Source organism: Exophiala oligosperma (genome assembly GCF_000835515.1).
Source record: "Exophiala oligosperma strain CBS 72588 unplaced genomic scaffold supercont1.1, whole genome shotgun sequence".
Lineage (NCBI taxonomy): Eukaryota > Fungi > Ascomycota > Eurotiomycetes > Chaetothyriales > Herpotrichiellaceae > Exophiala > Exophiala oligosperma.
This window is the reverse complement of record NW_015622818.1, coordinates 1,487,466-1,510,655: the sequence shown is the minus strand read 5'-3', so window position 1 is coordinate 1,510,655 and position 23,190 is coordinate 1,487,466. Positions and strand designations below refer to the sequence as shown.

The 23,190-nt window shown below is 50.6% G+C and overlaps 8 protein-coding genes across 9 annotated transcripts; 5 read left to right on the top strand and 3 right to left on the bottom strand.

Moving 5' to 3' along the window:
* Positions 1 to 299: 299 nt before the first annotated feature.
* Positions 300 to 1,482, top strand: PV06_00520 (40S ribosomal protein S17). Its single transcript, XM_016401027.1, has 3 exons — positions 300 to 384; positions 444 to 569; positions 647 to 1,482. Exons 1-3 carry the CDS (start codon positions 364 to 366, stop codon positions 938 to 940), a joined length of 441 nt encoding a protein of 146 aa, XP_016268080.1. The 5' UTR covers positions 300 to 363; the 3' UTR covers positions 941 to 1,482.
* A 406-nt stretch (positions 1,483 to 1,888) lies between these two features.
* On the bottom strand, positions 1,889 to 4,738 carry PV06_00519 (protein disulfide-isomerase domain). The gene is made up of 3 exons (XM_016401026.1): positions 4,268 to 4,738; positions 2,596 to 4,213; positions 1,889 to 2,526 (listed from the first exon to the last, which is right to left on the bottom strand). Exons 1-3 carry the CDS (start codon positions 4,495 to 4,497, stop codon positions 2,188 to 2,190), a joined length of 2,187 nt encoding a protein of 728 aa, XP_016268079.1. The 5' UTR covers positions 4,498 to 4,738; the 3' UTR covers positions 1,889 to 2,187.
* Positions 4,739 to 4,897: 159 nt separating this feature from the next.
* On the top strand, positions 4,898 to 6,066 carry PV06_00518 (uncharacterized protein). Its single transcript, XM_016401025.1, has one exon. It carries the CDS (start codon positions 4,964 to 4,966, stop codon positions 5,930 to 5,932), a length of 969 nt encoding a protein of 322 aa, XP_016268078.1. The 5' UTR covers positions 4,898 to 4,963; the 3' UTR covers positions 5,933 to 6,066.
* On the bottom strand, positions 6,038 to 8,374 carry PV06_00517 (uncharacterized protein). The gene is made up of 2 exons (XM_016401024.1): positions 7,363 to 8,374; positions 6,038 to 7,308 (listed from the first exon to the last, which is right to left on the bottom strand). Exons 1-2 carry the CDS (start codon positions 7,639 to 7,641, stop codon positions 6,367 to 6,369), a joined length of 1,221 nt encoding a protein of 406 aa, XP_016268077.1. The 5' UTR covers positions 7,642 to 8,374; the 3' UTR covers positions 6,038 to 6,366.
* Positions 8,375 to 9,020: 646 nt separating this feature from the next.
* On the top strand, positions 9,021 to 9,950 carry PV06_00516 (uncharacterized protein; the record flags this gene model as incomplete). Its single annotated transcript, XM_016401023.1, has 2 exons — positions 9,021 to 9,393; positions 9,448 to 9,950. Exons 1-2 carry the CDS (start codon positions 9,177 to 9,179, stop codon positions 9,948 to 9,950), a joined length of 720 nt encoding a protein of 239 aa, XP_016268076.1. The 5' UTR covers positions 9,021 to 9,176.
* Positions 9,951 to 10,365: 415 nt separating this feature from the next.
* On the top strand, positions 10,366 to 12,612 carry PV06_00515 (glucose-6-phosphate isomerase). Its single transcript, XM_016401022.1, has 3 exons — positions 10,366 to 10,496; positions 10,645 to 11,176; positions 11,227 to 12,612. Exons 2-3 carry the CDS (start codon positions 10,677 to 10,679, stop codon positions 12,383 to 12,385), a joined length of 1,659 nt encoding a protein of 552 aa, XP_016268075.1. The 5' UTR covers positions 10,366 to 10,496; positions 10,645 to 10,676; the 3' UTR covers positions 12,386 to 12,612.
* PV06_00514 (uncharacterized protein) lies at positions 12,535 to 15,902 on the bottom strand. The gene is made up of 2 exons (XM_016401021.1): positions 15,698 to 15,902; positions 12,535 to 15,648 (listed from the first exon to the last, which is right to left on the bottom strand). The coding sequence occupies exons 1-2, from the start codon at positions 15,806 to 15,808 to the stop codon at positions 12,709 to 12,711; spliced, it is 3,051 nt and encodes a 1,016-aa protein (XP_016268074.1). The 5' UTR covers positions 15,809 to 15,902; the 3' UTR covers positions 12,535 to 12,708.
* A 170-nt stretch (positions 15,903 to 16,072) lies between these two features.
* Positions 16,073 to 21,520, top strand: PV06_00513. 2 transcript variants are annotated; one of them, XM_016401020.1, is made up of 4 exons: positions 16,073 to 16,616; positions 16,902 to 17,255; positions 17,303 to 17,324; positions 17,381 to 21,520. In XM_016401020.1, the coding sequence occupies exons 1-4, from the start codon at positions 16,376 to 16,378 to the stop codon at positions 20,949 to 20,951; spliced, it is 4,188 nt and encodes a 1,395-aa protein (XP_016268073.1). In that variant the 5' UTR covers positions 16,073 to 16,375; the 3' UTR covers positions 20,952 to 21,520. The 2 variants fall into 2 exon arrangements, with proteins under 2 accessions (XP_016268073.1, XP_016268072.1); XM_016401019.1 differs by having other exon boundaries at positions 16,073 to 17,255.
* The last annotated feature ends 1,670 nt before the right edge of the window (positions 21,521 to 23,190 follow it).

Here is a 23,190-nt window from a genome sequence, read left to right as displayed (position 1 = left end):
GCTTTCCAGGTATGTTCCTTATGAGTAGGGGTGCTCTACGCCGAAGGAGTGCACGCAGGGTATCTTGCTAGAATTTGTCTGACAGAAACCATGTTTTTGTATTCAATGGCTGGTTGTGCAGTGTGTTAGGATTATTCTTTTGTCAGACGCCAGTACTTCCGTGCATACCTCGACTAGGTCAGCTTACATAATTGGTCTCTTGGCTCACGGACGATACCCCATCCACATTTGCCAAGACGTCCACATTCTCAAAATTTGTCCAAAGTGCGCCGTAGTGTTCAATCCTCTGGCTTCCTACACACATCTCCCTCACCTTCCCTCAACACCACCAAGAGACCAGCCAAAGTCCCTTTTGTCGTCAAAATGGGTCGCGTTCGAACAAAGGTACACCTCAACTCATCTTGTGTTCTTATTCCTTGACAACAAACTAATTACTTGTTCAGACGGTCAAGAAGTCCGCCAAGGTCATCATCGAGCGGTACTACCCCAAGCTCACTCTCGACTTCGAGACCAACAAGAGGATATGCGATGAAATTGCAATCATCCCATCGAAGCGTCTCCGTAACAAGGTGCGTGAAGACTCCAGGAGAAGTCGTTGGGGTTGAAGGGGAAAAAAAGACAAAGACACTGATAGATTACGGAACAGATCGCGGGTTACACCACACACTTGATGAAACGTATCCAACGTGGTCCGGTCCGTGGCATCTCGTTCAAACTCCAAGAGGAAGAACGTGAACGCAAGGATCAATACGTGCCCGAGATCTCGGCCTTGGACTTCACCCAAAACACCGAGAGTGGTCAATTGGACGTCGACTCGGACACCAAGGACCTCCTCAAGAGCATGGGTTTCGACTCGATCGCCGTCAACGTCGTCCCCGTCGCCCAACAACAACAACAGCAAGAACGCGGCGGACGTAGAGTGTTCGGCGCCGGTCGATAAGCTTTTTCCCCCCCGACCCTCAAAACCGCAATAATGTTTGTTGTTGGGGAGTGGAGGGAGTTCTGTCGTTTTGTTGCAATCACGAATCTGAGCACCTTTGACACCCCCCGAGGCTACGAATTGGGAAGCGAGACGTGATGAGGAGAAGGTTGTCACACCTACTCTTCATCTTGATGTCACAAGAATGCCACAAAAGGTCATTTTATCATGACAGAAAAGAAGAGGAAAAGGAACCATTTGTGCTGTCGTGTCATCCTTTTTTTTCTTTCAAACCTTGCGACTCTGGGACTTGGGAACTCTGGAACCATGAGAGCCGAGCCGACGACACATGGAAAGAAAAGGAATGGAGGGGCATGGGGGAGCGGTGCTGTTTGTGGGTGGGTACGCAAGAGTTTCTTGAGGATTCGACTCAAGTACTCGTACACACACACACATGCAACACTCTTTTGCAGGATGACCACGTACCCCGTCCCTTGCGAGCACAAAGTAACCAGACCCAAAAACCAAAAAAAACGAAATTTCACAAAAACCAAGGTGTCGCCTAGTCCTTTCAGCATGGACGAAGCTTGATTGCCAAAGTCATTGTTTCTTTTCTTCGCCGTGCCTCCCCTCCCCCTTCTGTTACATGTCGTGCGCCCCGTAGTGTTGAAAAGATGAAATAGGCTCTCTTGTATACTCACATTCGTGGCCCGAAACTCATCCGTACATCTTCCTGCTCACTGTAAGATCAGACTTATCAGGAGTAGGGCCACTCTCTTGACACATAGCACTCGTAAAGCTTCTGCATCTCTCCCACATCGAACACGAGGCCCCTCCGTTTGAGACACCAGCTACTCAGGCGTTTCGAGGAACAACAAATCATGATAAAAAGAACCACCATAAACACGTGGCACAGTGAAGGATGAAAAGATTGCCAACGGCAAGTCAATTCGTACTACTTGAACATTCAGGTAATGTCTCAAGAACCCAATATCTTTTATACTTATTTAATTCAATTCAATTCAATTCAATGGATTCACCACTGTATAGACCCCAAGCCGAAAAACGCCATCGCCATGCACTGTACATATACAAAAGAAAGCCTCATGTTGAGACCCCTAGCCTCCAGCCATTCAGAACGTGAATCTGACGAGAGACCTGATATTCCCCTTGGGAAGTGCACCGGTTTTCGTCGTACAAACCGTCTGCTCTGTTTCATTACCGCCAAGGTGAAGAAAATCCCAAGACTCTCCCACTCCCGCGATGGCTTAATCGGCTTTCCCATTCGAACCTCCCAGCAAGCCTTCCTTGCCATCGAGATGGAAGTAGCCGCTGCTGTTCCGGCTGAGGTTCCTCTTAATAGTGGTTCCATTCTTCAAGACATAAAGCAACATGACCACGCTGACGATCAGGATGGCAAAAGAAAAGTAAGGATGATAAGTGCCAAAGTTTCGAATTTGAAAGAAAACATTCTCAAACGTGCCAATTGTTGACTTTGGCGTAAGCTTGGGTGGATTGGCAATGATTCTGTTCAAGGTCTCAAGGATCGAAGTTCGGGAAGGCACAATGTATGCTCCCGAGTCCGTGACATCCCAATATCGTCGGTTCTGTCAGGAGCACGTTAGTTTGGGTTCAGAGAACAGAGCTGAACATTCTGACGAGGAGAGGTAACTTACATCTTCATCGTTAATAATCACACGTTCACCTTTCGACACGTCGACGCCATAGGTCGAGCGCAGCCATCTCTCCCAGAAAATACCATCAACCCACGCGAAGCTGACTTGTTTACGGAATGACTCTTCGGTGATACTGATGACACGACTCTTGGCCTGTCTCAAAGCTCGCTGGTCATTGCGATCTTCGGCCTCCTCGATACGGAGCTGCTTCGAGTCTCGCAGTTCCTGCCGTTCTAGCTGGAAAGCCTGGGTTTGCTTGTCCATCCATTCAAGAGCCGCGTTCTTGAGCTCACGTCGTGATTGCAAGAACTCGTCTGGTCGATCGCGGCTTAGAACGCCCATAACAACGTAGTGGCCTGCCATGATTTCTCTTGCATTCGCAGGACTCAATTCGGGCACTAGAGGCAGCCACACCGATTGCATCCAGGTCAGGACACGTCGGAAGTCTCTCATGTCTTTGGGAGCGAGAGCGTTGTAGTATGTCGGCCGTCCATCACGAGAAACAAGCAACCTAGGCCATGTCGAGATCTTGAAGCGGCTGGCTAAGATCTCTGAGTCTGTCTTGACAATTTTGGCATGTCCGATCAAGCTCAGAGTCAGGCGGTCCAGCGCTGCGAAATCTTCAGAAGTGGTGGCATCGTCAAAGAAATAGACAAAGATCACTTCTTCGGTCTCTTCCATTTCTTTGAAGTCGTTGGCATCCACATACTTGACCTCACTATCCAAAGCTTTGTTGGCGAAGGAAAGGAGATCGCCCAAGCCTCTCAGTCCTTCGTACTCGACTCGTTCTCCACCTCGGAAGAAGTAGATGGTAGGGTATCCGCTGACCTTGGCATCCTTGCAAAGGCGAGGAGACTGTTCGCAGTTGACCTCTCCGATGTTTAGCTTGCCTTCCATCTCGCGAGCTAGTTCGGACCAGGTGGGCGCAAGATGCTGGCAATGAGAACACCAGGGAACGTAAAACTTGATGAACCAAGGATCCTGAGACGTGGTGACAAGTTTCTGGAACGACTCTGGGGTCAATGCGACAGAAGCACCTTTGGGGTTGGCCATGAGTCCTGACTTGAGACTGTTCTGACGGCCCAGTCTCGCAGTCTCAGATGCCAACATCGCAGAAGTTGTCTCGGCCGGGTGCTGTTTGTTCTGCTTGGCTCCTGCAGCAACACCTGCGGCGGTGTCCTTATCCTTTGCAACAGGTACCTCAGGCGAAGCTCCACGGTCTACACTTTTAGCACCAGCCTTGGGCACCTTGACGCCTTCTCGTGGCCTAGAACCGGGTTTGATTTGTTCGAGTTTCTCTTCGACATAGCTGCTGAAAGCCTCCATAGATTTTTCCCCAGTGTATTTCTCAACAAGCTCGCCGTCTTTGTAGAGGAGAAACGTCGGCCATGCGCGCACCCCGTGCTTTTCGCAGACGTCGCCGTACGCTATACAGTTCAGAGAAGCGAAATGGAAATTGTAGTATCCGTGAAAGCTGTTTGGAGAGGAGAGATCTGGCTGACCAGACTTTGTCAGTCCGTCAAGAGGGTCGGATGTCGCATAGAATTCGTAAAGTGTCTGCCAATGTGGTGCGATGGCTTTACAATGCCCGCAATAGGGTGAGTAGTGTTTAACCCACCTGCGATGATGTGTTAGTCAACGATCCTCGTTTGTTCTCCGTATAGACGCATACCAGTAGCCATCTTTTACCGTCTCTTCGAACTTGCCGCCCTCTATCTCCGCCATTGGGGGTACCTTGATTCCATTGAAAACTGTGTAATCGATCGCTTCTCCTCCCTCGGCAGGAGTCTCCCCGGAGACTGCATCGTCCGATAACACATTTCCTTTCGGCGAACCCGGCGGCGCCGCGAAAGATGTTGTGAATACGGCGGCTAGCGCCCATGCCAGCAATGCCGGCCTCATATTGTGAGTTGGCCAGCGATGGCCCGTTCAAGGGTCGGTAGAGCAAGGTGGACTTAAGACTTTTGACTTTCGAAGAACCCAGGTAGAGAACACCCGGTGCAGGCGGAACGTGAAGGTAAAAAGGGATCGTGAGAATCAGATGAGAGCCTGTTGCGATAAAGAGCAAAAGATTAGATAGTGGGAAAGAATGTACAGACTGGAAACTCCAGGTTCAATTGGGAGTTTGCAGAATGGCGAGATGGTTGAGAGACATGGGGGTTGGATCTGCAACGTCGCGGGTGTCTCTGCTTTGCCCCTTGCGCCTGTCGCTGCTTTTAGCCCGAAACCCTGGAGCCTCGTCACTCTCTGCAACTTCAGCCTCGTGAGCCTTACATATGGAATAACGTGTACCTGTTTAACTTATTAATCATCTATCAACCACATCTGAACAGGGCACTCATGGAATACCCATGGTTTGAACTTTGACATGTCGCTTGCAAAATCGCCCAAGGTCTTTCGCCCTACAGGGTTTGGCTCCACAAGCATCTTCTCCAGATGTTATTCTCAACAGCAGCATAAGGTCCCGGCACGACTCTCACAACCTTTACCGAAGGGAACATGGGACAGTCATATGCATGTCGTTGACCCAGTACGCTACAAATTGGCTGCCGATGCCAAATACAAGCCTCACGCTCATACCTTAGAAGATGCAAAGACCTTCTACTCTCAATTTGGCATACACAATATGGTCCTTGTCCAGCCATCCATATACGGAAATGACAACTCATGTATGCTCGATGCGTTAAAAGAATTGACCCCTCGACATGGCCGAGCAATCGTCGGGCTCGATCCGCATACCATTGACGAGGCCACCTTGCGACACTGGCATAAGCTCGGTGTGAGGGGAGCACGTGTCAATCTGGTGTCCGTAGGAAGAGAAGTCACCGAGTCAGAACTCCGAAGCGAATTGCATGCATATGCCAGGATCCTCAAGCCTTTGGACTGGGTGTTGCAACTTTACATTCCGCTCAAGCTCGCAACGCCTCTGGAGAATATTGTGCCTGATCTAGGGTTGAAGGTGTGTATAGATCATTTCGGCTGGCCAACCATGCCAGATCCCTACCATCCTACGCAAGCTATTCTCCCCTACAAGATGCCTGGATTTGAGTCGCTTGTCACGCTCCTGCAGAAGCGGACTTGGGTTAAGCTGTCGGCACCCTACAGGCTGTCGAAAGATCCTGACATGCGAGACATGGACCCGATTGGGCAGGAGCTGATCAAAGAAGCCAAAGATCGTGTCGTATACGCGACCGATTGGCCACATACGAGGTTCGATGGCGTTGACTCCGTACCATTCATCGAGAGGTGTTTTGAGTGGTGTGGTAATGACCCTGAACTCGTAGAGAAGCTCTTTAGAGACAATGCAGAAGAATTGTGGGATGCTTCACCGGCTTGATAAAGTGGGAACAGACAATGGTGACAAATTCAGCGATGGCCCTACCAAGAGAAAAACGAGGTCAGCTACTTATATATAGTCAGTCACATGGTTCGATCAACCCCTGATGGCGAATGAAGTTATGATCATTTTCCACCCCAACAGCCTGAAGTTTGATTGAAGAATTCAGCCGCCAGGCCCTTTCAACTAAACTCCGTGCTAATTCAATTGAATAGATACAAAGATGCCAGAATCGTCGTCTAGTCGTACATTCCACAGAACGCTCCGTGCGTCAATAAATCTTTCCTTGACCGTTCATGCATTGTTGATAGATATTTTATGCTCGTTTTGAACGAGCATTACTGCCAATCGACACAGTGGGTAAACCTCGTTGAGCCCTGCGGCCTCACGGCCTCCGAGTCGACTGGCGTGGCAATGCTCTGTTTTCCCAGTGCTCATACTCGTCTGGCACAGGCATTCTCAAGAGCGTAATCGTGGTAGCGAGGTAACAAATCCGTCTGCCCAACCTTGCCTTGGGTGCCAAAGGTGAAATGAACTGCCAGCGCGTCAGTCTCGACAGCAACACTACGGCCCAGCTTTTTAGGCAAATTGATGGTCAACCACTCCTCGTCCACGGTGTCCATTGGCAGGTTGTTGAGAACATCATCCGCCCACAGCGCGATGAAATTGATGCTGAGCCGTTTATAGTCAGTCAACCAGGCCTTGCCCATCTTGTATCGGTCTAGCTGGCCGTTGGCAAGGTTTTCCAGGAACGAATAATGTTCCTGAGCCGCAATCGCCCATGATTTCAGACCCGTTCCCCACGTTTTGTACTCGATCTCACTGACTGGGGTGCGGTGAATTGTCGAGTCATTCTGCAATCGTAGCCATCGATGCCCACTGTACGGCGGGTCCTGATGGATGTCAAAGAAATAGTCATCCGGGCCGTTCCAGTAGGGGTACTCGGAGTAATGCCACGATTTCCGATCATGTGATGTTACAGCATCCAGCAGTGGAGGATCGTAGACGTCGAATTCGGGAAGGTAAGGGTGCATGGCGCCCATATGATAATGCACCCAGCCCATCAAGGGTGAGTTGATAACATTTGCGCTGACGAGGAGATATTCGGGGTGCTCGCTCTTCATGCTCGCGATGCGTGGGATCGCGTCGTCGGCAAACCAGACGACATCGTCATCGATTTTGATATACAGGTGGCCTGGTTCGAGATGGGACCATGCATATCCGTAGCCGATGAAGCCAACTCCTTCCAGCTCAATCTTCTTGTACCGGGGAGAGGAAGCAAGGATCTCATCCAAATATGCCAGGTCGTCTGGCTTATCGGTGTTCTTGACCCAATGTATCTCATCAAGCCAGCCGCCATTATCGACCAAATTGCGCTGAGAGAATTAGTTGGGATATGTAGATTAGCCCGGGGATCCAGCACAGCTCACCTCTAAAAAGCATCGCAAAATCTCTACTCTGTTCTTTCTGCCGAAAAATACTAGCCCAATGATTTTGACGCCTTCTGGCTTGATGAACTCTTTGATACGAAGATCCTTGGTGAATTCAGGATCGACGTGGGATGTCGGAAAACTCATTTCGCCATAGTAATTCCGGCGGTAGTGAGTAAAGGATGTTACCAGCACCGCGAATGTCAAGAAGGTTAGAATGCCGACAATCCAGCGACGACGTGAATATTTTGCGTCAGAGTAAAGTCGAGAACCGGCCATGATGGCAGCCTTTCAGTTTGCTCGTGACTCTAAAACGCCGTCCAGATTCAATGCCAGGGATTCGAAGTTTCGGAGTAGTAGTACCGCTAGGGCGGGGGAAGGCGATTGTGTCACACCATCTTTTTGAATAGATCGAGGTGGCAAGATCAAATACTCCGTTTAGGAGGAGCTAGAGTCAGGCAGTGAATGAGAGAGAGAGAGAGAGAGAGAGGCACCCAAGAAATGGTCCTTTCTTGCGCAATAAAGTGAAATGTCAAAAAACGAAGAAGAGAAACCAACCTAAGATCATCTCGAGAAGATCTAGACACACAGGCCCCAAGGGTCTTCTACAGTACAGGGACATGGCGACGGTGGCCAGCGGTCAAGAGGCTAGGAGGATAGTAGGGAATTGCCTTAGATCACATTGGCTTGAAAATAAAGAACCATCCCCAGATAGTGAGTAGTCTATCGCCAATCCAAAGGCAATTTGATGAAAGATACGGGTGCTTTGAAGGACAGATTGGGGATTATCAGCGGGAATGGCGCTAAGCCTCATCCCCTGCGGCGGCATGATAGGACAGAACCTGACAGGGTTAGTCACTAGGCTGATCGCGAAAGAATTGATTGGAATGTTGGAGGCTCAAGTGCTACGGCCCTAGGCCGGGGAGAGGAAAAATGGCGGAAGAGAGTCCGTGTTCGGCATTTACGGTTGCAGGTGGTGATTTGCCGGATACAGGTGGCGTGGTTTCCAAGAGACACGGGCTTTATTTAAGGGGTGTTGAAAGGTCAGGGTTAAAATAGCTAGAGATACAGACCACACGGTATTTTGAATTGCTGTACCCATGAAGCCCTCCGATGGAAGGGAAGTACCACGAGTCCAAGATCCAGATTCCGCTCCGCTGGCCAGACAGATTGCTGAAAATTCTCCGTAATGGCCTCAATCTCTGATGGGAAACAGCCTTGTCTTGGCGTGTGATTATATAAACAAGGCTGCTGCGACTCTTGATGAAAACAACTTCGTCAATGATTGACTTGCAAACATCAGGACAAAAGCCGATCCTCGAACAGTCGCTCTCTCAATATCGACGCAGAGTCTGCTATTAATGTGCCATTTTTTCTCTTTCCTGATAACTGGTAGGCTTTCCATATCTTGGTCCTCTCGATGTTGCTGTCCGTTATCGTGAAATGAAGCGTGATCCTGGATAATGTATGATCATGATTTCGGATACTCACATTTGGTGTTTTATTTCCAAACAGTCCAAACACCGGAAATGATGCGTTCCACAGCTTCAACCGTTTTCGACTCTTTGTCTGTGCTACTGTTACCGGCTGCCGCCGTTGAATATGCAATATTCCTTTGTTGTTGCTTCCAATCTCAGCACAAAGAAATAACTTACGACCATATTAATAGTGCCATGATGGCTCGATATCTTCTTGTGGGATATTCCACCCTCCCTCAACATCGAGCTCTTTCCCGAGACATCCTTCACAAGGCACTCTTTACGATTCGCTGTCTTATCCGAAAACCAATCTGATTGACACTTGCCAACATCATCATGCGGTCTCTCTCTAGTTTCGCTGTCGCTGCATTCCTTGCGGCGGCAATACCCTACACTGCAGCTTCTGGAGATAGCGACAACATGGGCTTTCGCTATGAAGACTGCAGCCCAAGTCAAGATGGTAGCTGTTCCGGTTGCGGCGCTGATTATGTGCCCTGCGGTAGCGACACATGCTATAATCCGAAGGCTGGCGAGACTTGCTGCTCAAGTGACTGTGAGTAACTGCCCTCTTGCTATGAATGTCTGGACAGATTCTAATAGAACCTAGATGCCTGTCCCTCCGGCTTCAATTGCTCTACAACTGGTTCCAAATGCATTTCTGCAGATGGGAAGCGACATGCTTCTTTCAATTGCAGATTTGGCGAAAATGACGATGACAACGACGACAACTATAACACAACCTCGTCCATACTGTCCACTACCACCACCATCACATCTACAACGACGAATACCGTTACTGTCAGTGCTTCCACGACCTCTTGCGCCCTAAATGGATCAACTACTGGACTTCCTCTTACAAGCTCTGTGGCCTCGTATGGCAATACCACCACTATTGCGCTGAACACCACTACATCAACCTTGTCTGTTGTCAATGCAACTGGTGCCTCACCGACTTCCAACGTCACTTTCAACGCCACCAAAGCTCCTTCACCAACAATTAGTCCCCCCATCAATGGGTATAAGGGAGATGCATCTGGTCTGCAAGGTCAATCTTGCGCATCGTTGTTCGCTCTTGGCAGCCTGATCTTCATGTCTGCATTGCTATTGTAGAATTCTCCGAGTAGAGAGGTAAGGAAAAGGAGGACAGCATACACAGTGGTACTAGGGAATGGTGGTCTAATAGAACTGCGGGAAAAAAGGGCAAGGCTGACGACGGTGTAGGTTGATTATGTAACCATAAGATACCCCTCCAATTCCAATGAGTTACATGTTGTTCCTCAACACGATTCCAGGGTTTCCTGTATTTGCAAGGATTAATCACCTGAGCAGCGCTTACTGTTTTCCTGAATGGTCCCCATGTCCTGTAATGCCTGAATGTGTTGTGAGAGAGGAGAGGTGGTGGTGGGCCAGTTGGATGGATTACCTCAGTCCGTGTCCTCGTAGCTTCTCCGTATTCTTGCATCATAGTGTTGATTTTCAGCCGGAGCTTGCGAAATGCCCCTCCATCTCTTTCTTATTTCTTTGGCTCGGCGCCTGAGACACCTCGAAATAGGCCGTCCATACCCAACACATCTCTGCTTGACCACCTCGACTTCTCTTCTCTGGGCTTCTTTATCGGTAACCACGTGGCTCAGGATCCCCCTGACGATATTGAGTGTAAGTCTCTTGAGACAATTCCCAAGCCTGACGCAGTCCCACCCATCCCGCGGCACCCACAGTTTCACTCCGTTGTACTTAAAGAGAGACCGTTTCTTCTCGATCCTCGATTCACTCGTCCTCGTCCTAACCATCTCTTTACTCTTAGAAACCCTCCTTCTATCTCCCACATACCTCGTCATGCCTGGATTCTCGCAGGCCACGGAGCTCAAGGCGTGGCAAGCTCTCGTTGAGCACCACAACACCGTGGGCCGCAACATCGTCCTCAAGGAATACTTCGAGAAGGACCCTCAGCGATTCGAGAAGTTCAAGAGAATTTTCAAGAACAATGCGGACAACAAGGAAATCCTCTTTGACTTCTCCAAGAACTTTCTGACCGAAGAGACCCTGGACCTCCTCATCAACCTCGCCAAGGAAGCAAACCTGGAGCAATTGAGGGATGAGATGTTTGCTGGTGACAAGATCAACTTCACAGAGAAGAGAGCCGTGTACCATGTTGCCCTCCGAAATGTCACCAATCAGCCCATGGCTGTTGACGGTAAAAGCGTCGTCGAAGAGACCAATTCGGTCCTTGAGCACATGAAGGAATTCTCGGAACAGATTCGAAGCGGTTCATGGAAAGGATACACCGGAAAGAAGCTGACTACCATTATCAACATTGGTATTGGTGGTTCCGACCTGTAAGAAAGGATTCCGATTATCCCTAACGTCCAAAACTAACAACAACCAGTGGCCCGGTCATGGTGTCTGAGGCTCTCAAGCCATACGGTGACCGCAACATGAAATTGCACTTTGTGTCCAACATTGATGGAACACACATTGCCGAAGCCCTGAAAGACTCTGATCCCGAGACCACTCTCTTCCTCATTGCCTCAAAGACCTTCACCACCGCGGAGACAACCACCAATGCAAACACGGCCAAGAAGTGGTTCCTACAATCCGCAAAGGAGTCGGACATTGCCAAGCACTTTGTCGCCTTGTCCACCAACAAAGAGGAGGTCTCCAAGTTTGGCATCGACACGAAGAACATGTTCGGATTCGAAAGCTGGGTGGGTGGACGATACTCGGTCTGGTCCGCCATCGGCTTGTCGGTGTGCCTGTACATTGGCTACGACAACTTCCACGAGTTCCTGGCCGGTGCCCATGCCATGGACAACCACTTCAAGACTGCCCCCTTGCACGAGAACATCCCAGTCATCGGCGGTCTGCTGAGCGTCTGGTACTCCGACTTCTTCGGCGCCCAGACCCACCTGGTCTCGCCGTTCGACCAGTACATGCACCGCTTCCCGGCCTACCTGCAGCAACTGACCATGGAGTCCAACGGCAAGGCCGTCACCCGGTCGGGCGACTACGTCAAGTACACCACCGGCGCCATCTTCTTCGGCGAGCCCGCGACCAACGCGCAGCACTCCTTCTTCCAGCTGCTCCACCAGGGCACGAAGCTCATCCCCACCGACTTCATCCTCGCCGCCAACTCCCACAACCCGGTCGAGGGGGGCCTGCACCAGCGGATGCTGGCGTCGAACTTCCTGGCCCAGGCCGAGGCCCTCATGGTCGGCAAGACCCCCGAGCAGGTCAAGGCCGAGGGCGCCCCGGACGAGCTCGTCTCCCACAAGACCTTCCTGGGCAACCGGCCGACGACCAACATCCTGGCCGAGCTAATCACCCCCGGCACCCTGGGCGCCCTGATAGCCTACTACGAGCACATGGTCTTCACCGAGGGCGTCATCTGGAACATCAACAGCTTCGACCAGTGGGGCGTCGAGCTCGGAAAGGTCCTGGCCAAGAAGATCCAGAAGGAGCTCGAGACCGAGGGCGCCGGCGCCGATCACGACTCCTCCACCGCCGGTCTGCTCGCCGCCTTCAAGGCCAAGAACGGTCTCAAATAGACGGACCCAAGAAGGAGAAGGAAAAATGGAGGAAAGCAAACTTGGCTGGCAATGGACTTGTGTCGTAGTACAGGGGCAAGCTTGATGCCGTCGTTTAATAAAGTCCCAGTTCTGCTTATTAGGGACCAAGCTATCCCCCCCCCGGCCAGCCATGACGTTCACGATTCTTGACGAGACGAGATACACAAAATGGCCACACATATATGGAAATTGCACTGTTCATCTTATTTTCGTGCTTCTAGGCTCATTGAAACTAGTGTACCTGACTCGATTGCCCGAGCCAAAAAGGGCCCGTCTAAAATGTACCCCGTCACGCATCAAATCTACCTCGTACTCCTCAAAAACTCTACAATGCCGCGTGTGTAGCCCACAAGTTTGCTCAATCTCTCTTCCTCGGCCTGCATGACTGACCTCCACTCGCGCACGGCGTCGTTGAGGCCGGGAACATCCGCGACAAAGTCGCCGTGCAGTTTGAGGAAGACGCTCATCCACGTATTCACCAACTCGAAACTGCGCCGGGATTCGAGTTGGAGGGTGAGTGCGCGGACGAAGAGGGGCATTTCCGACAGCGTGAGGGAACGGATTTCCAGGTCCGCCGCGGACGGGGGCAGCGTGGTGAGGTAGTCGCACAATTCGCTCGGGCTGCGGTCTGACGAGAAGGAAGCCAAAAGGGTTGAAATCTGCGAGTGAGATTGCTGCGAAGAGGCTGCGAGAGCGAGACGAGATATACGCGAACGCTCAACCTCTTCGATATCGGCGACAGCAATGGACGAGGTGGTGTCGGCGCCGGTCCCGTTCGTCATGGCTGAGCCCAGGAAGAAAGGTGCCGCCTTGGGCTTCTCGGGCGCCTGGATCGGTTTATTGCGCTCTCGGATACTGTCGAGGTTGAGGAGTGTTTGCCACCGTGATTGAGGGACGAGGGAGAGGGTGAGGAGGCTTCGATCGAGTTGGTCAACGGTGAATGATTCGTCGTCGATGCCATCGATCTGGTCGTCTGCGTCGGCCACTGGGTCTGCAACTGCGAGTTGACTGGCTGCTTGGAAGGCTGCTGTCTCGGTGAGATCGATGATGCCAGTGGCTTCGTCAACCTGTTTCGTCGAAACGGCTGTGAACAGAGCTTTGTTCGTCCAGATGTTGATACCGACACTACCGGCGTGGGTGGTCGCCAGAAACTCGCCGGTTGATGAGAACGCGACACTGGTGCATGTTGCTGTTCGGAAGGCGTCAATTAGATGGCCCGTCGCTAGGTCAAATACGCGAACAATCGAGTCCATGGAACATGCCACTACCCAGCGACCGTCGTGGGAAAAGCAATAGTCGTAGATCTGTCCTACACAGCCCCAGAGCTCGCGGACAATCTTTCTGCTTTCAATGTCGACGATGCGAATGCAAAGATCGTCACAAGAAAGGGCGAGAAGCCCTGACGATGGGTTGTAGTGGATGGCTGTGGGCACAGCATCGGTATCAGTGCGTCTCTCTAGGATCCTTCCAGTCGAGAAGTCCCAGAAGATGATAGAGCCATCGAGACCAGTAGAAACCATTGTGCGATTGAGGCTGTCAACGACAATGCCAGTCACTGCATCTCGATGACCTTGTGGCACGGGCAGAATCTGCTCTGACTGGGCATGTTGTTTGAGCTGTTTGATCTGCGACGGAGTCAGACGAGGTGGGTATCGCTGACGATGTACCCCAGATTGAAGATTGAACATGTCCAGACTGCCACCAGCGGACCCGATGACAGCGAAAGTGCCACAGGTAGTGATGGCGACACTAGTCACGGGTTTGTGATCGCCAGTCTCGAAAGACCACCTGCCAGCTTTTTTCCTTCCCCAAGACCACGTTCTTGCAAAGCGATCGTCGAGGTGGGCAGTGACAATACTCTCCCAACCAGTGGTGCTGGTCACTTCTGCATTGCTCGTCTTCGCATTGGCCCAGACCTGGCCGCCCACTGCACCCATGCCGCCATCTCTATTCAGGGAGCAAGCCATATCAATGATAGGTGGAGCTTTGAATTCCTCTACCCCGGCGCCATCGTCTGCAAGCAGTCCAGTCTTCCGGGCTTTGTGCTTGACCGCACCCTGGCTCAACTCGGTGCTCTGACCGTCGCGGCGGAGACTGAATCCCCAGAGGCTTCGATCACTTCCAGCAGACAGTAGCCATTTCCCAGCGGCATCCGACCCATCTGAGGCGGCCGGCAGAAATTTGAGCTTAGTCACTGGAGCAGCGTGTCCGCTCCGTGAATGTAAAGGTCGGGGTGTTGGTGAGAAAGGATTCTCGTCAAATACCCAGGACCTCAGAGAATTGTCCAAACCAGACGATATCAACACAGGCTGTCCTGAAAGAAACTCCACCTTGTTCACTCCGGTCGCCTGACCAAGGCTCGAAGTCTCATGGGCGCCTCGCAATACTCCCACAATTTTACCACCACGATTAAGGTCCCAAAGTGTGATATCACCGCTCTCGATACTAGACGTAGCCATGGAACCGGACTTACGGCCATCCTCTCCGGCACCCATTCCATCGCTACGGAAGCTTATCGAGGTTATAGGCTTCTTGGTGTCTCTTTGATGCAATTCCAGCACCTTCTCATCTGACTCGACGTCAAAAATGGTAATAGTGCCGTCGGCATAAGCAACTGCGAGGAGACACAGTGCAGGGGCTGGAGAAAGGGCCGTCACCGGACCGCAATTTGCCGAGGGGGCGAGGATTGTGTGCACCAATCTCCCAGTACTAACGTTGTAGACCTCGATATAGCCATCTTTTCTTCCAACAAAAACCTTGTTTAAAATGGTAGGTAGGGTGCAAATCTGACCAGAGAAAATTTCTCCAGAATTGCTGGCAGCGGCAGAAGTAGATGGGAGGATAGTTGTATAGTGTTCGTAGGTGTCGGATTTCCAGACTTCAATCGCTTCTTTTCCACATCCTACGACCCAAGAGCCAAACACAAGAAGCGTCTCAATCTCTTGAGGGTGGGTGTCTTCAGTCTCCAACTCGCCAACGACTTGTCCTCGCTTGAAGACCCAAACGCCTCGAGGACTGTCCTGTTGCGATCCCCCCCATGCAACAAAGACTCTATCACGATATGCGCACGTAGATGTAATCTGATTCGGGCATTGGGGGCGGCTGAGGAAAACAAGATTGAGACCTCTGCGTAAGTCGTAGGTTTGCAGAGCATTGCCAACAGAAGTGGTGATCTGAAAAGTGGTTTTGCCCAGGGGAACGGACGTAAACGGGACACTTGTAGGGGAAACCAAGCCTAAGGTCTTGCAAGCAGTCAGCAAAAGATCTTCAGGAAATGCAGTGAGTGCATACTCTGAACGGAGAAAAGAGTCGAGAACTTGTTCGCGCTTTGTGATCGAGAGGGCTCTGGCCATTCTCGCGGCGCTGTCGCTTGGCCACGGGAAATTCGACGGCATCCTCCATGCTAGGAATGTGCAAAATACAATATCCCCAAGGCTCCTCAGCTTCTCTGGAACATGTTGAAGGTTGACGGCTGCGTCAAGATTGGGCGCAGTTTGGATGTTGGAGAATCCCAAAACGGAAAGCCACTAAATTATTTTTTTTCTCTACTGCGATTATTTGGGGTGGAACGATTGAGAAGGAGCAATGACGTTGTCTGCACCTGCCAAACTACGGATTTCTGGACGGCAAAGACATGAACAGCGGCAGCGGCGACGGGAACGGAACGTCTATCTTTCTCACAATCTGTCTTCTTCCATCCTTTCAATCGTTCATCTATTCGCTTCTCACTGACTTCAGATCATTATTCACTTCTATCGTTGACCTTCAGTATGGCAATATAATATTACATTTGCCACTCTTGTTCGATATTTCCTACAGGTCATTCATTTTGACTGGTGCCACAACGAGCCTTCGACGAGATTGATCGCTGTATCCTCGTAGGTTGGTTGAGCTCTGGTAACGGTCCAGGGTGCTACTGGTGCTGGTAACTATCATCTTGAGCACACTCTGCACTGTACGAGCGACACAATGGACCAAGGCTCACCGCTCCGGCGGACCTCGACAAACAATTCCGAAAGTGCTCTGGACGACACTTCTTCTTTGACAGCAGTATATTCGGGCTCTTCTTCCGTTACGTCGTCTCGGCCGCCGATGTCTCTTGGCCGGCCACCCTCGACACACTCGCTATTGGCTTCTCACAAGAACCCTGAAGTCCGCAAGGCTCCTCAGACTGAAACTACCAAGGCTTCGGCCGACCGCTCTAGTATAAGTATGCCACCTCCCTCGTCCGCGCCCACCATCAACAGAAGATTGTCTACCTCCCTGAACTCCTTGAGGTCTCACAGAAGATCTCAAGATGACGCTAGAAGCCCGCCTGGTTCAGTCAAGAGTCTGGACGCTCCCGTTCTGGGGACCTCGCCCACGACTGTGCAGGTTTCTACAACAGCCTGCGACCCTACTGCGGTCACCACTGCCTCCACCTCAACATCCCCAGGCCCTCCTGTCCTTTCACCTCCCGTTTTCGATCCAAGCATTCCTAATCCTTCAGATCTAGTATCATCTCAGGCCACGCTTCCATCATCCGCCACCAAGAGTGATACCTCGATTCCCGCTGGCCAAACACTAGGATCTACGACTAGGACCGATGGTTCCGAGACTGTTTTGCCCAACCGGGCTCCTCGAGTTCCCAAACCTCGCTCGATCTCCTCTACTCGACGCCTTAGTGGCACGGGCTCCTCCAAGAACGATAACGGAAGCACTGAAAGCAAGATATCAATGGGAAGAATTGGGGTTTGCGCCCTCGATGTCAAAGCCCGAAGCCGTCCCAGCCGTCAAATCTTGACTCGCCTTCAAGGCAACGGCGATTTCGAAGTTATCGTCTTCGGTGACAAAGCTATTCTTGATGAAGGTTAGTCAACTCCTGTTGTGACATATCGACGATGCTAATCCGCTCAGATGTGGAGAACTGGCCTATCTGGTAAGTCCAAAGTTTGTAGAAAGTGATCAGTGTTGTCCGACCGCTAATCTCGACAGTGATTTCCTGATTTCGTTCTTTTCGGACGGATTCCCTCTCGACAAGGCCATCGCATATGTCAAATTGCGGAAACCCTTCGTGGTCAATGACCTACCCATGCAGAAGGTTCTGTGGGACCGTCGACTCTGTCTTAAGATTCTGGATCAGATGCAGATTCCCACCCCCAGACGTATTGAAGTTAATCGAGATGGAGGCCCCCGCTTGGAATCAGCTGAACTTGCGCAGCATGTTTACAATATGACAGGAGTTGTGTTGGAAGGCCCCCAAGATGGCACAGGAGGTGGAGCCCCTGCGGCAAAATCTATCGAGCTGACAGACGAGGGTGACACAATCGTTGTCGACGGCAAATCGCTGAAGAAGCCTTTCGTCGAGAAGCCTGTCAATGGGGAAGACCACAATGTCATCATTTACTTCCCTAGATCTCAGGACGGGGGAGCAAGGAGACTTTTCCGCAAGATAGGCAACAAGTCGTCCGAGTACGATCCTGACCTCATTACGCCCCGTTCCATTACCGAACCAGGAAGCAGCTACATCTACGAACAATTTCTGAGGACAGAGAACGCTGAAGACGTGAAAGCGTACACTGTTGGACCAGACTACTGCCATGCAGAAACAAGAAAATCGCCTGTCGTTGACGGACTGGTTCGTCGCAATACTCATGGGAAGGAACTCAGGTATGTGACCAAACTTAGCGACGTAGAAAGAGAAATGGCTGCGAAGGTTGCTCGAGCTTTCGGGCAGCGCATCTGTGGCTTTGATCTGTTGCGTACAGGGAATTCCAGTTATATCATTGATGTCAATGGCTGGAGCTTTGTCAAAGACAATGAAGACTACTACAATGACTGCGCCAAGATCTTGAGAGGCATGTTCGTCACGGAAAAGGTGAAGCTGGAGAACGGTTGGACTGAGGAGCCGTCACCGGATTCAAGTGGTGAACTTCCAGTTCGCCGCCAGGGGGGCTCTAATCACCCTCATCGTTCAGCCCTTAAGACGATTTTGAAGTCACCAAGTATGAATAAGCTCTCTCAGCATCTGCCTCACTCCAACAGACATCACCAGTCTACAGCTGCCACCTCTTCGAAATCTTCGACGATGACGACTCCCCTTAGCTCGCCGCCAACTATGGAGAGAAGTACCAACGCGCAGACCATGCCGAGAGCTATGGACAATACAGAAATGCTACCTCCTCCAGTCGTGCAAACGGCACCGATAGGCACTGCATCAGGAGAGGCGATGTCGTCTGCTAAGGAACAAGATGCACCGGCTCCGATGCCTAGCTCAAAACATTCTTGGAAACTCAAGGGCTTCGTGACAGTCATCAGACATGCGGACAGGACTCCAAAGCAGAAGATCAAATTTACCGCTCATTCTCAGGTGTTTGCTGATCTTCTTAAAGGCCACCACGAGGAAGTACTGCTCAAAGGCGAAGCTGCTCTGGCAAGCGTTGAAGCTGCGGTCAAGACCGCACAGAAGGACCACCTCGAAGACCCAGACAAGTTGCATAATCTGCGAATCGCCCTTGCAAAGAAAGGTTCCCAACCTGGCACGAAGGTGCAGATCAAGCCAATGTTTCGGAAGCGGAAACCGGAGGAGATGCAGGCAAACATGAGTGATCCTGCCAACCCGAGCAGTCCATCCGTGCTGTCGATACCTGAGACAGAACCATTTCAGATCTGTGACTCGCCCCTTGCCGACCGTTCGGGCTCGATACCGGATCTGAAAGACCCTAATCAATTGCACCGGCCACAAACTAGAAGCGATTCCATGTCCGGAGCGACCTTTTCAAGGTTCTCGGCAGCGGAGAATGACCTTGTCCTAGACAAATTGCAACTGGTTATGAAATGGGGAGGCGAGCCAACGCACTCTGCCCGTTATCAGTCTCAGGACTTAGGAGCTAACATGCGTGACGACTTCAAGTTGCTCAATAGAGAAGTGTTGAATGATGTACGCATATTCACCAGCTCTGAGAAACGAGTCAAGACCAGTGCACAAATCTTTGCTGCTGCATTCCTGGATCGTCAAGACATACCAGAAGATTTTATCCAGGTTCGTAAAGATCTTCTGGACGACTCCAATGCGGCTAAAGATGTCATGGACAAAGTCAAGAAGAAGCTTAAGCACCTTCTTCGCGAAGGCAGTGTCCCAGAAGCATTTGCATGGCCCAAAGACGTGGCGTCTCCATTTGTGGTCATGCAGAATGTTATCGATCTCTTGAAATTCCACCGGCGGGTCATGAGGCACAACTTCAAGAAGCTTACAAGCGGGGCTGCCGCATCACTCGCTGCTATCAGTGGCAGTCCAGAATCAAAGGATGCGAACAAGGAGGGCTTGTCTGTTGCTTCCATTCAGTCCCGATGGTGCACTGGAGAAGACCCGGAACTCTTCAAAGAACGCTGGGAGAAGTTGTTTTCCGAGTTTTGCGATACTGAGAAGGCTGATCCCAGTAAGATCTCCGAGCTGTACGACACCATGAAATACGATGCACTCCACAATAAGCAGTTCCTGGAATGGGTCTTTACGCCTAGCCAATCACTCCTGGACGACATGGCCAAAGAGGAGAGTATTGCAGCGTCAGCAAGTCCGATTGAGCAGGAGCAGGTCGAGGGCTCTGTTTCACCTGTTGGTAAAAGCCGTCATGAAAGCAATGTGTCTGCTTCTGGTAGTCTCTCTGACAAACACTCGTTTGCTCACAAGATCGGTTTGAGAAGACAATCTATCTTAAAACAGCCTGTGCCAGCTCCACCACTTAATTCGTGGGAACAGGGTGCTTCTTACTTCAAGCTGTTCAGTGGGTCTTCCGAAAGCAAGTCAAGTCTCGATCAACGTCTTGGTCGTCTGAGAGAACTGTACCGGTACAGCAAAATCTTATTCGACTACATCGGGCCACAGGAGTACGGTATCAGCGACGAAGAGAAGTTAGAGATTGGCCTCTTGACTTCACTTCCGCTGCTACGAGAGATTGTGGACGACCTCGAGGAGTTGCAAGCGTCTAGCGATGCAAAGTCTTTCATCTACTTCACCAAGGAATCCCACATCTACACACTCCTCAACTGCATCATGGAAGGTGGAATCCATACCAAGATTAAGCGATCCACCATTCCAGAGCTAGACTACCTTTCCCAGATCTGCTTTGAATTGTACGAGGCCAAGGATGCTGACACAGCCGAGTCGACTTATTCAATTCGCATTTCCATATCGCCTGGTTGCCACACTATTGATCCCCTCGACATTTCTCTCGATTCCAAACATGCGATTGGATCAGCACCAAGACGATCCTTGACCAATCATCAAGACTGGAAAGAGGTTATTTCGACGTTGAAAGCGAAGTTCAACACAGTCCAATTACCGAAGAGTTTCCTCGCCGTCAACGTAAGCGACAAGCATGAACAAGAGGCCGAGAGAAGAGCGAGTTATTTGCAAAGCGAGGCCGCAAGATTAAAGCATGAGCGTGACGAACAAGAGAACGCAACTACAGTTGACGGTCAAAACAATGACGCCGCTGATGCAGAAACAACGGTGACTCGCGATGCGACTGCCTCCGACTCGCTCGAAGTAACTAGAGAATCTTGAATGGTGGATCGGTAGAATTCCACAAAATTTTCGACATGCGACAGTCTGGTCATGTATAGAGCCGACCAAGGTTATCAAAAGTATTAGAAGGACAGGGTGAGGACACAAAAATCGTGTTTGGGAGGCTGAGATCGGCAAACACTTCCAGCATAGGCTGTGAGAAGCGTGGTCCAGACATGTGGATAAGGCGTTATCAGGACAGATCAGGTCTGCCTATGGCTTTAGTAAATAGAGTCGGAGATTGATTAGATGAATTGTTTACGGCGCTTTGCTTGTCGCACATCAAAGTATTATATTGAAAAACAATATACATTCAATAGCGAACAAAGCCGAGGCTCGGTATAGAGAGATCGATGTTAGCACGTAGCCGAACGTTGGTAATAACGGTGGTGGTGGTGTTCCCTTGCAATCAACTGTCATGGCTGGAAAGGAAAGGGAAAAGATGCACGCGACAGGGACAGGGACAAACGGACGGATCACTTTTTATACAGTACAGAATATCAGGGTGAAGCAAGGCATTGATCTCTCGGTCAGTGCATGTCGAAAGCGAAGAACAAGTTTGGTTTGGGGTTTGTTTTGTTTTAAAAGAAGAACAAGTCATCAAATCATTTTTATATAACTCCGTAATTCCCTGGCTAGCCATGAACCCGATGCAGTTGCGTATACTCCGTATACATGAAGAAAAAGAAAAAAAATAGGCGAGTCGGTTTGGAAAAGCAATCTGTCCAACCTCGCAAGGAAACGAAAGAAGAAAGAGGAAAAATCGTCGAAACTCCATCATTGAATGCTTCTAGGATTCGTCTAGTCGCCAATCTTTTCTGCTCAAGTCTTTGAAAACAATGTCCATGCGCGCCCGAATCTATACGAGTCTTGACTGTGTATGAATGTTGTATGGTGTATCAAATCTAGGTGTCGTCGTTGGTGGTGGTGGTGGGGAGAAAACCCTTGTGTGGAGGTGCTCTTGATGTTTTAACTGAAATCTTTGATGTCCGTTGTATGTAGATCTTTTTTTCGGTGCGTATTACTCCGTAGGGATACTCCGTGGGTGCAATCAGAGATCGATACCAGGTGAATGGTAAGGGGATTCTACTAGGGAAAAAGATTCGTTGCAAGGGAGGGGACAGGGAATCGCCGGTTCCTGCATCGGGAGCCTTCGTTTCGTTTCGTACAGTAGGGAGGTAACCTAGGTAAGAGTGGGTTGCGCATGTGCCTTTTTTGTGTCTATCGTTGTCTAAAGGTGTAAATCGTGTAACTCGGGGTGAGAGAAATTTCGGAGGTGATTCGGCTATTCGGAGGTGATTCGGTAATGGTCGGGGCACACGGGCTGAAGAAAACCAGCGACAAACCCATAATCCGCGCAAACGTCAGTAAAAAAACTTGGGTCGTACTCCGTATCGGTGGTTGGCAAAACATTATTCGCAAATTGGCGCTGTGGTGATCGGTACTCGCAGGGGTCTTTTTTTTTTCGTCTTGGGTGCTCGCGTGCATTTCCCGAGTCATTTCGATCGCGCGCCCTTGATCGGTGCTGAGGTTCAACCCAAGTGTCACTTCCGGTACTCGGTAGAGAGAGAGAGGTTTCAGTTCGCAACACGCAGTTTGCTAAAGGTTTCCTTGATCTCTTTGAGATCCTGAAGACGTCCTCTCTCCACCTCTGCCATCAGCCTGAGGTTCTCCTGCTTCAGTTCCTTGAAGTCCTCGTCGAGCTTGTTGTGCCAAGGGTACAGGACAAAGACCTGGAAGGCGAGGGCGGAGGTTGCGATTACGAAGTTGGTGACGGAGAAACGGCGTGCGATTAACATCTTGTCGAGTTGTCGGGTAGAGATCGTGTATCGAAAAAAGACAGTTGGACTCTGTGACCGGTCGTGTCGTTTGATGTGTCCCCCGTGTGACGTCTGGTTCTATCTATATATAAAATACCTGTACCGATAGGAAACTTTGCAGAAAGAGAGATGGAGAGAGGGAAGAAGGAAAAATTGAAAGACAAGATATATACGCGCCACCGCCTGCTTATTAGTATTTCCCAAGTCAGGACCTGACCCGTACGAGTCATTAGCCGTTCACCGATACCGGCTACGAACTGTGCTTCATGTCAAAAAGTAAACAACACAGAGAGAGATCCGAGGCAGAGGGCGGAGTTCAGAGCCTTCTGGAACCCCCCCTCCTCGAATGTGCAAGGCGCGCCACAAGAAGACGTCGCGGTACGGTCAAGTGGAGGTACTTTGGGTACCAAGGGTACTGT

What these genes read in the sequence shown, in the direction of transcription:
- PV06_00519 (XM_016401026.1), bottom strand. Translation starts at nt 4,497, where the DNA reads ATGAGGCCGGCATTGCTGGCATGGGCGCTAGCCGCCGTATTCACAACA. An exon ending in ACGGTAAAAGATGGCTACTG is followed by an intron (nt 4,214 to 4,267) that starts GTATGCGTCTAT and finishes ACATCATCGCAG; the next exon opens with GTGGGTTAAACACTACTCAC. An exon ending in TGATTATTAACGATGAAGAT is followed by an intron (nt 2,527 to 2,595) that starts GTAAGTTACCTC and finishes TGCTCCTGACAG; the next exon opens with AACCGACGATATTGGGATGT.
- PV06_00518 (XM_016401025.1), top strand. Translation starts at nt 4,964, where the DNA reads ATGTCGCTTGCAAAATCGCCCAAGGTCTTTCGCCCTACAGGGTTTGGC.
- PV06_00514 (XM_016401021.1), bottom strand. Translation starts at nt 15,808, where the DNA reads ATGGAGGATGCCGTCGAATTTCCCGTGGCCAAGCGACAGCGCCGCGAG. An exon ending in GACTCTTTTCTCCGTTCAGA is followed by an intron (nt 15,649 to 15,697) that starts GTATGCACTCAC and finishes ACTGCTTGCAAG; the next exon opens with ACCTTAGGCTTGGTTTCCCC.
- PV06_00517 (XM_016401024.1), bottom strand. Translation starts at nt 7,641, where the DNA reads ATGGCCGGTTCTCGACTTTACTCTGACGCAAAATATTCACGTCGTCGC. An exon ending in TTTTGCGATGCTTTTTAGAG is followed by an intron (nt 7,309 to 7,362) that starts GTGAGCTGTGCT and finishes TAATTCTCTCAG; the next exon opens with CGCAATTTGGTCGATAATGG.
- PV06_00513 (XM_016401019.1), top strand. Translation starts at nt 16,376, where the DNA reads ATGGACCAAGGCTCACCGCTCCGGCGGACCTCGACAAACAATTCCGAA. An exon ending in CAAAGCTATTCTTGATGAAG is followed by an intron (nt 17,256 to 17,302) that starts GTTAGTCAACTC and finishes TAATCCGCTCAG; the next exon opens with ATGTGGAGAACTGGCCTATC. An exon ending in GTGGAGAACTGGCCTATCTG is followed by an intron (nt 17,325 to 17,380) that starts GTAAGTCCAAAG and finishes TAATCTCGACAG; the next exon opens with TGATTTCCTGATTTCGTTCT.
- PV06_00515 (XM_016401022.1), top strand. Translation starts at nt 10,677, where the DNA reads ATGCCTGGATTCTCGCAGGCCACGGAGCTCAAGGCGTGGCAAGCTCTC. An exon ending in GGTATTGGTGGTTCCGACCT is followed by an intron (nt 11,177 to 11,226) that starts GTAAGAAAGGAT and finishes AACAACAACCAG; the next exon opens with TGGCCCGGTCATGGTGTCTG.
- PV06_00520 (XM_016401027.1), top strand. Translation starts at nt 364, where the DNA reads ATGGGTCGCGTTCGAACAAAG. An exon ending in TGGGTCGCGTTCGAACAAAG is followed by an intron (nt 385 to 443) that starts GTACACCTCAAC and finishes TTACTTGTTCAG; the next exon opens with ACGGTCAAGAAGTCCGCCAA. An exon ending in CGAAGCGTCTCCGTAACAAG is followed by an intron (nt 570 to 646) that starts GTGCGTGAAGAC and finishes ATTACGGAACAG; the next exon opens with ATCGCGGGTTACACCACACA.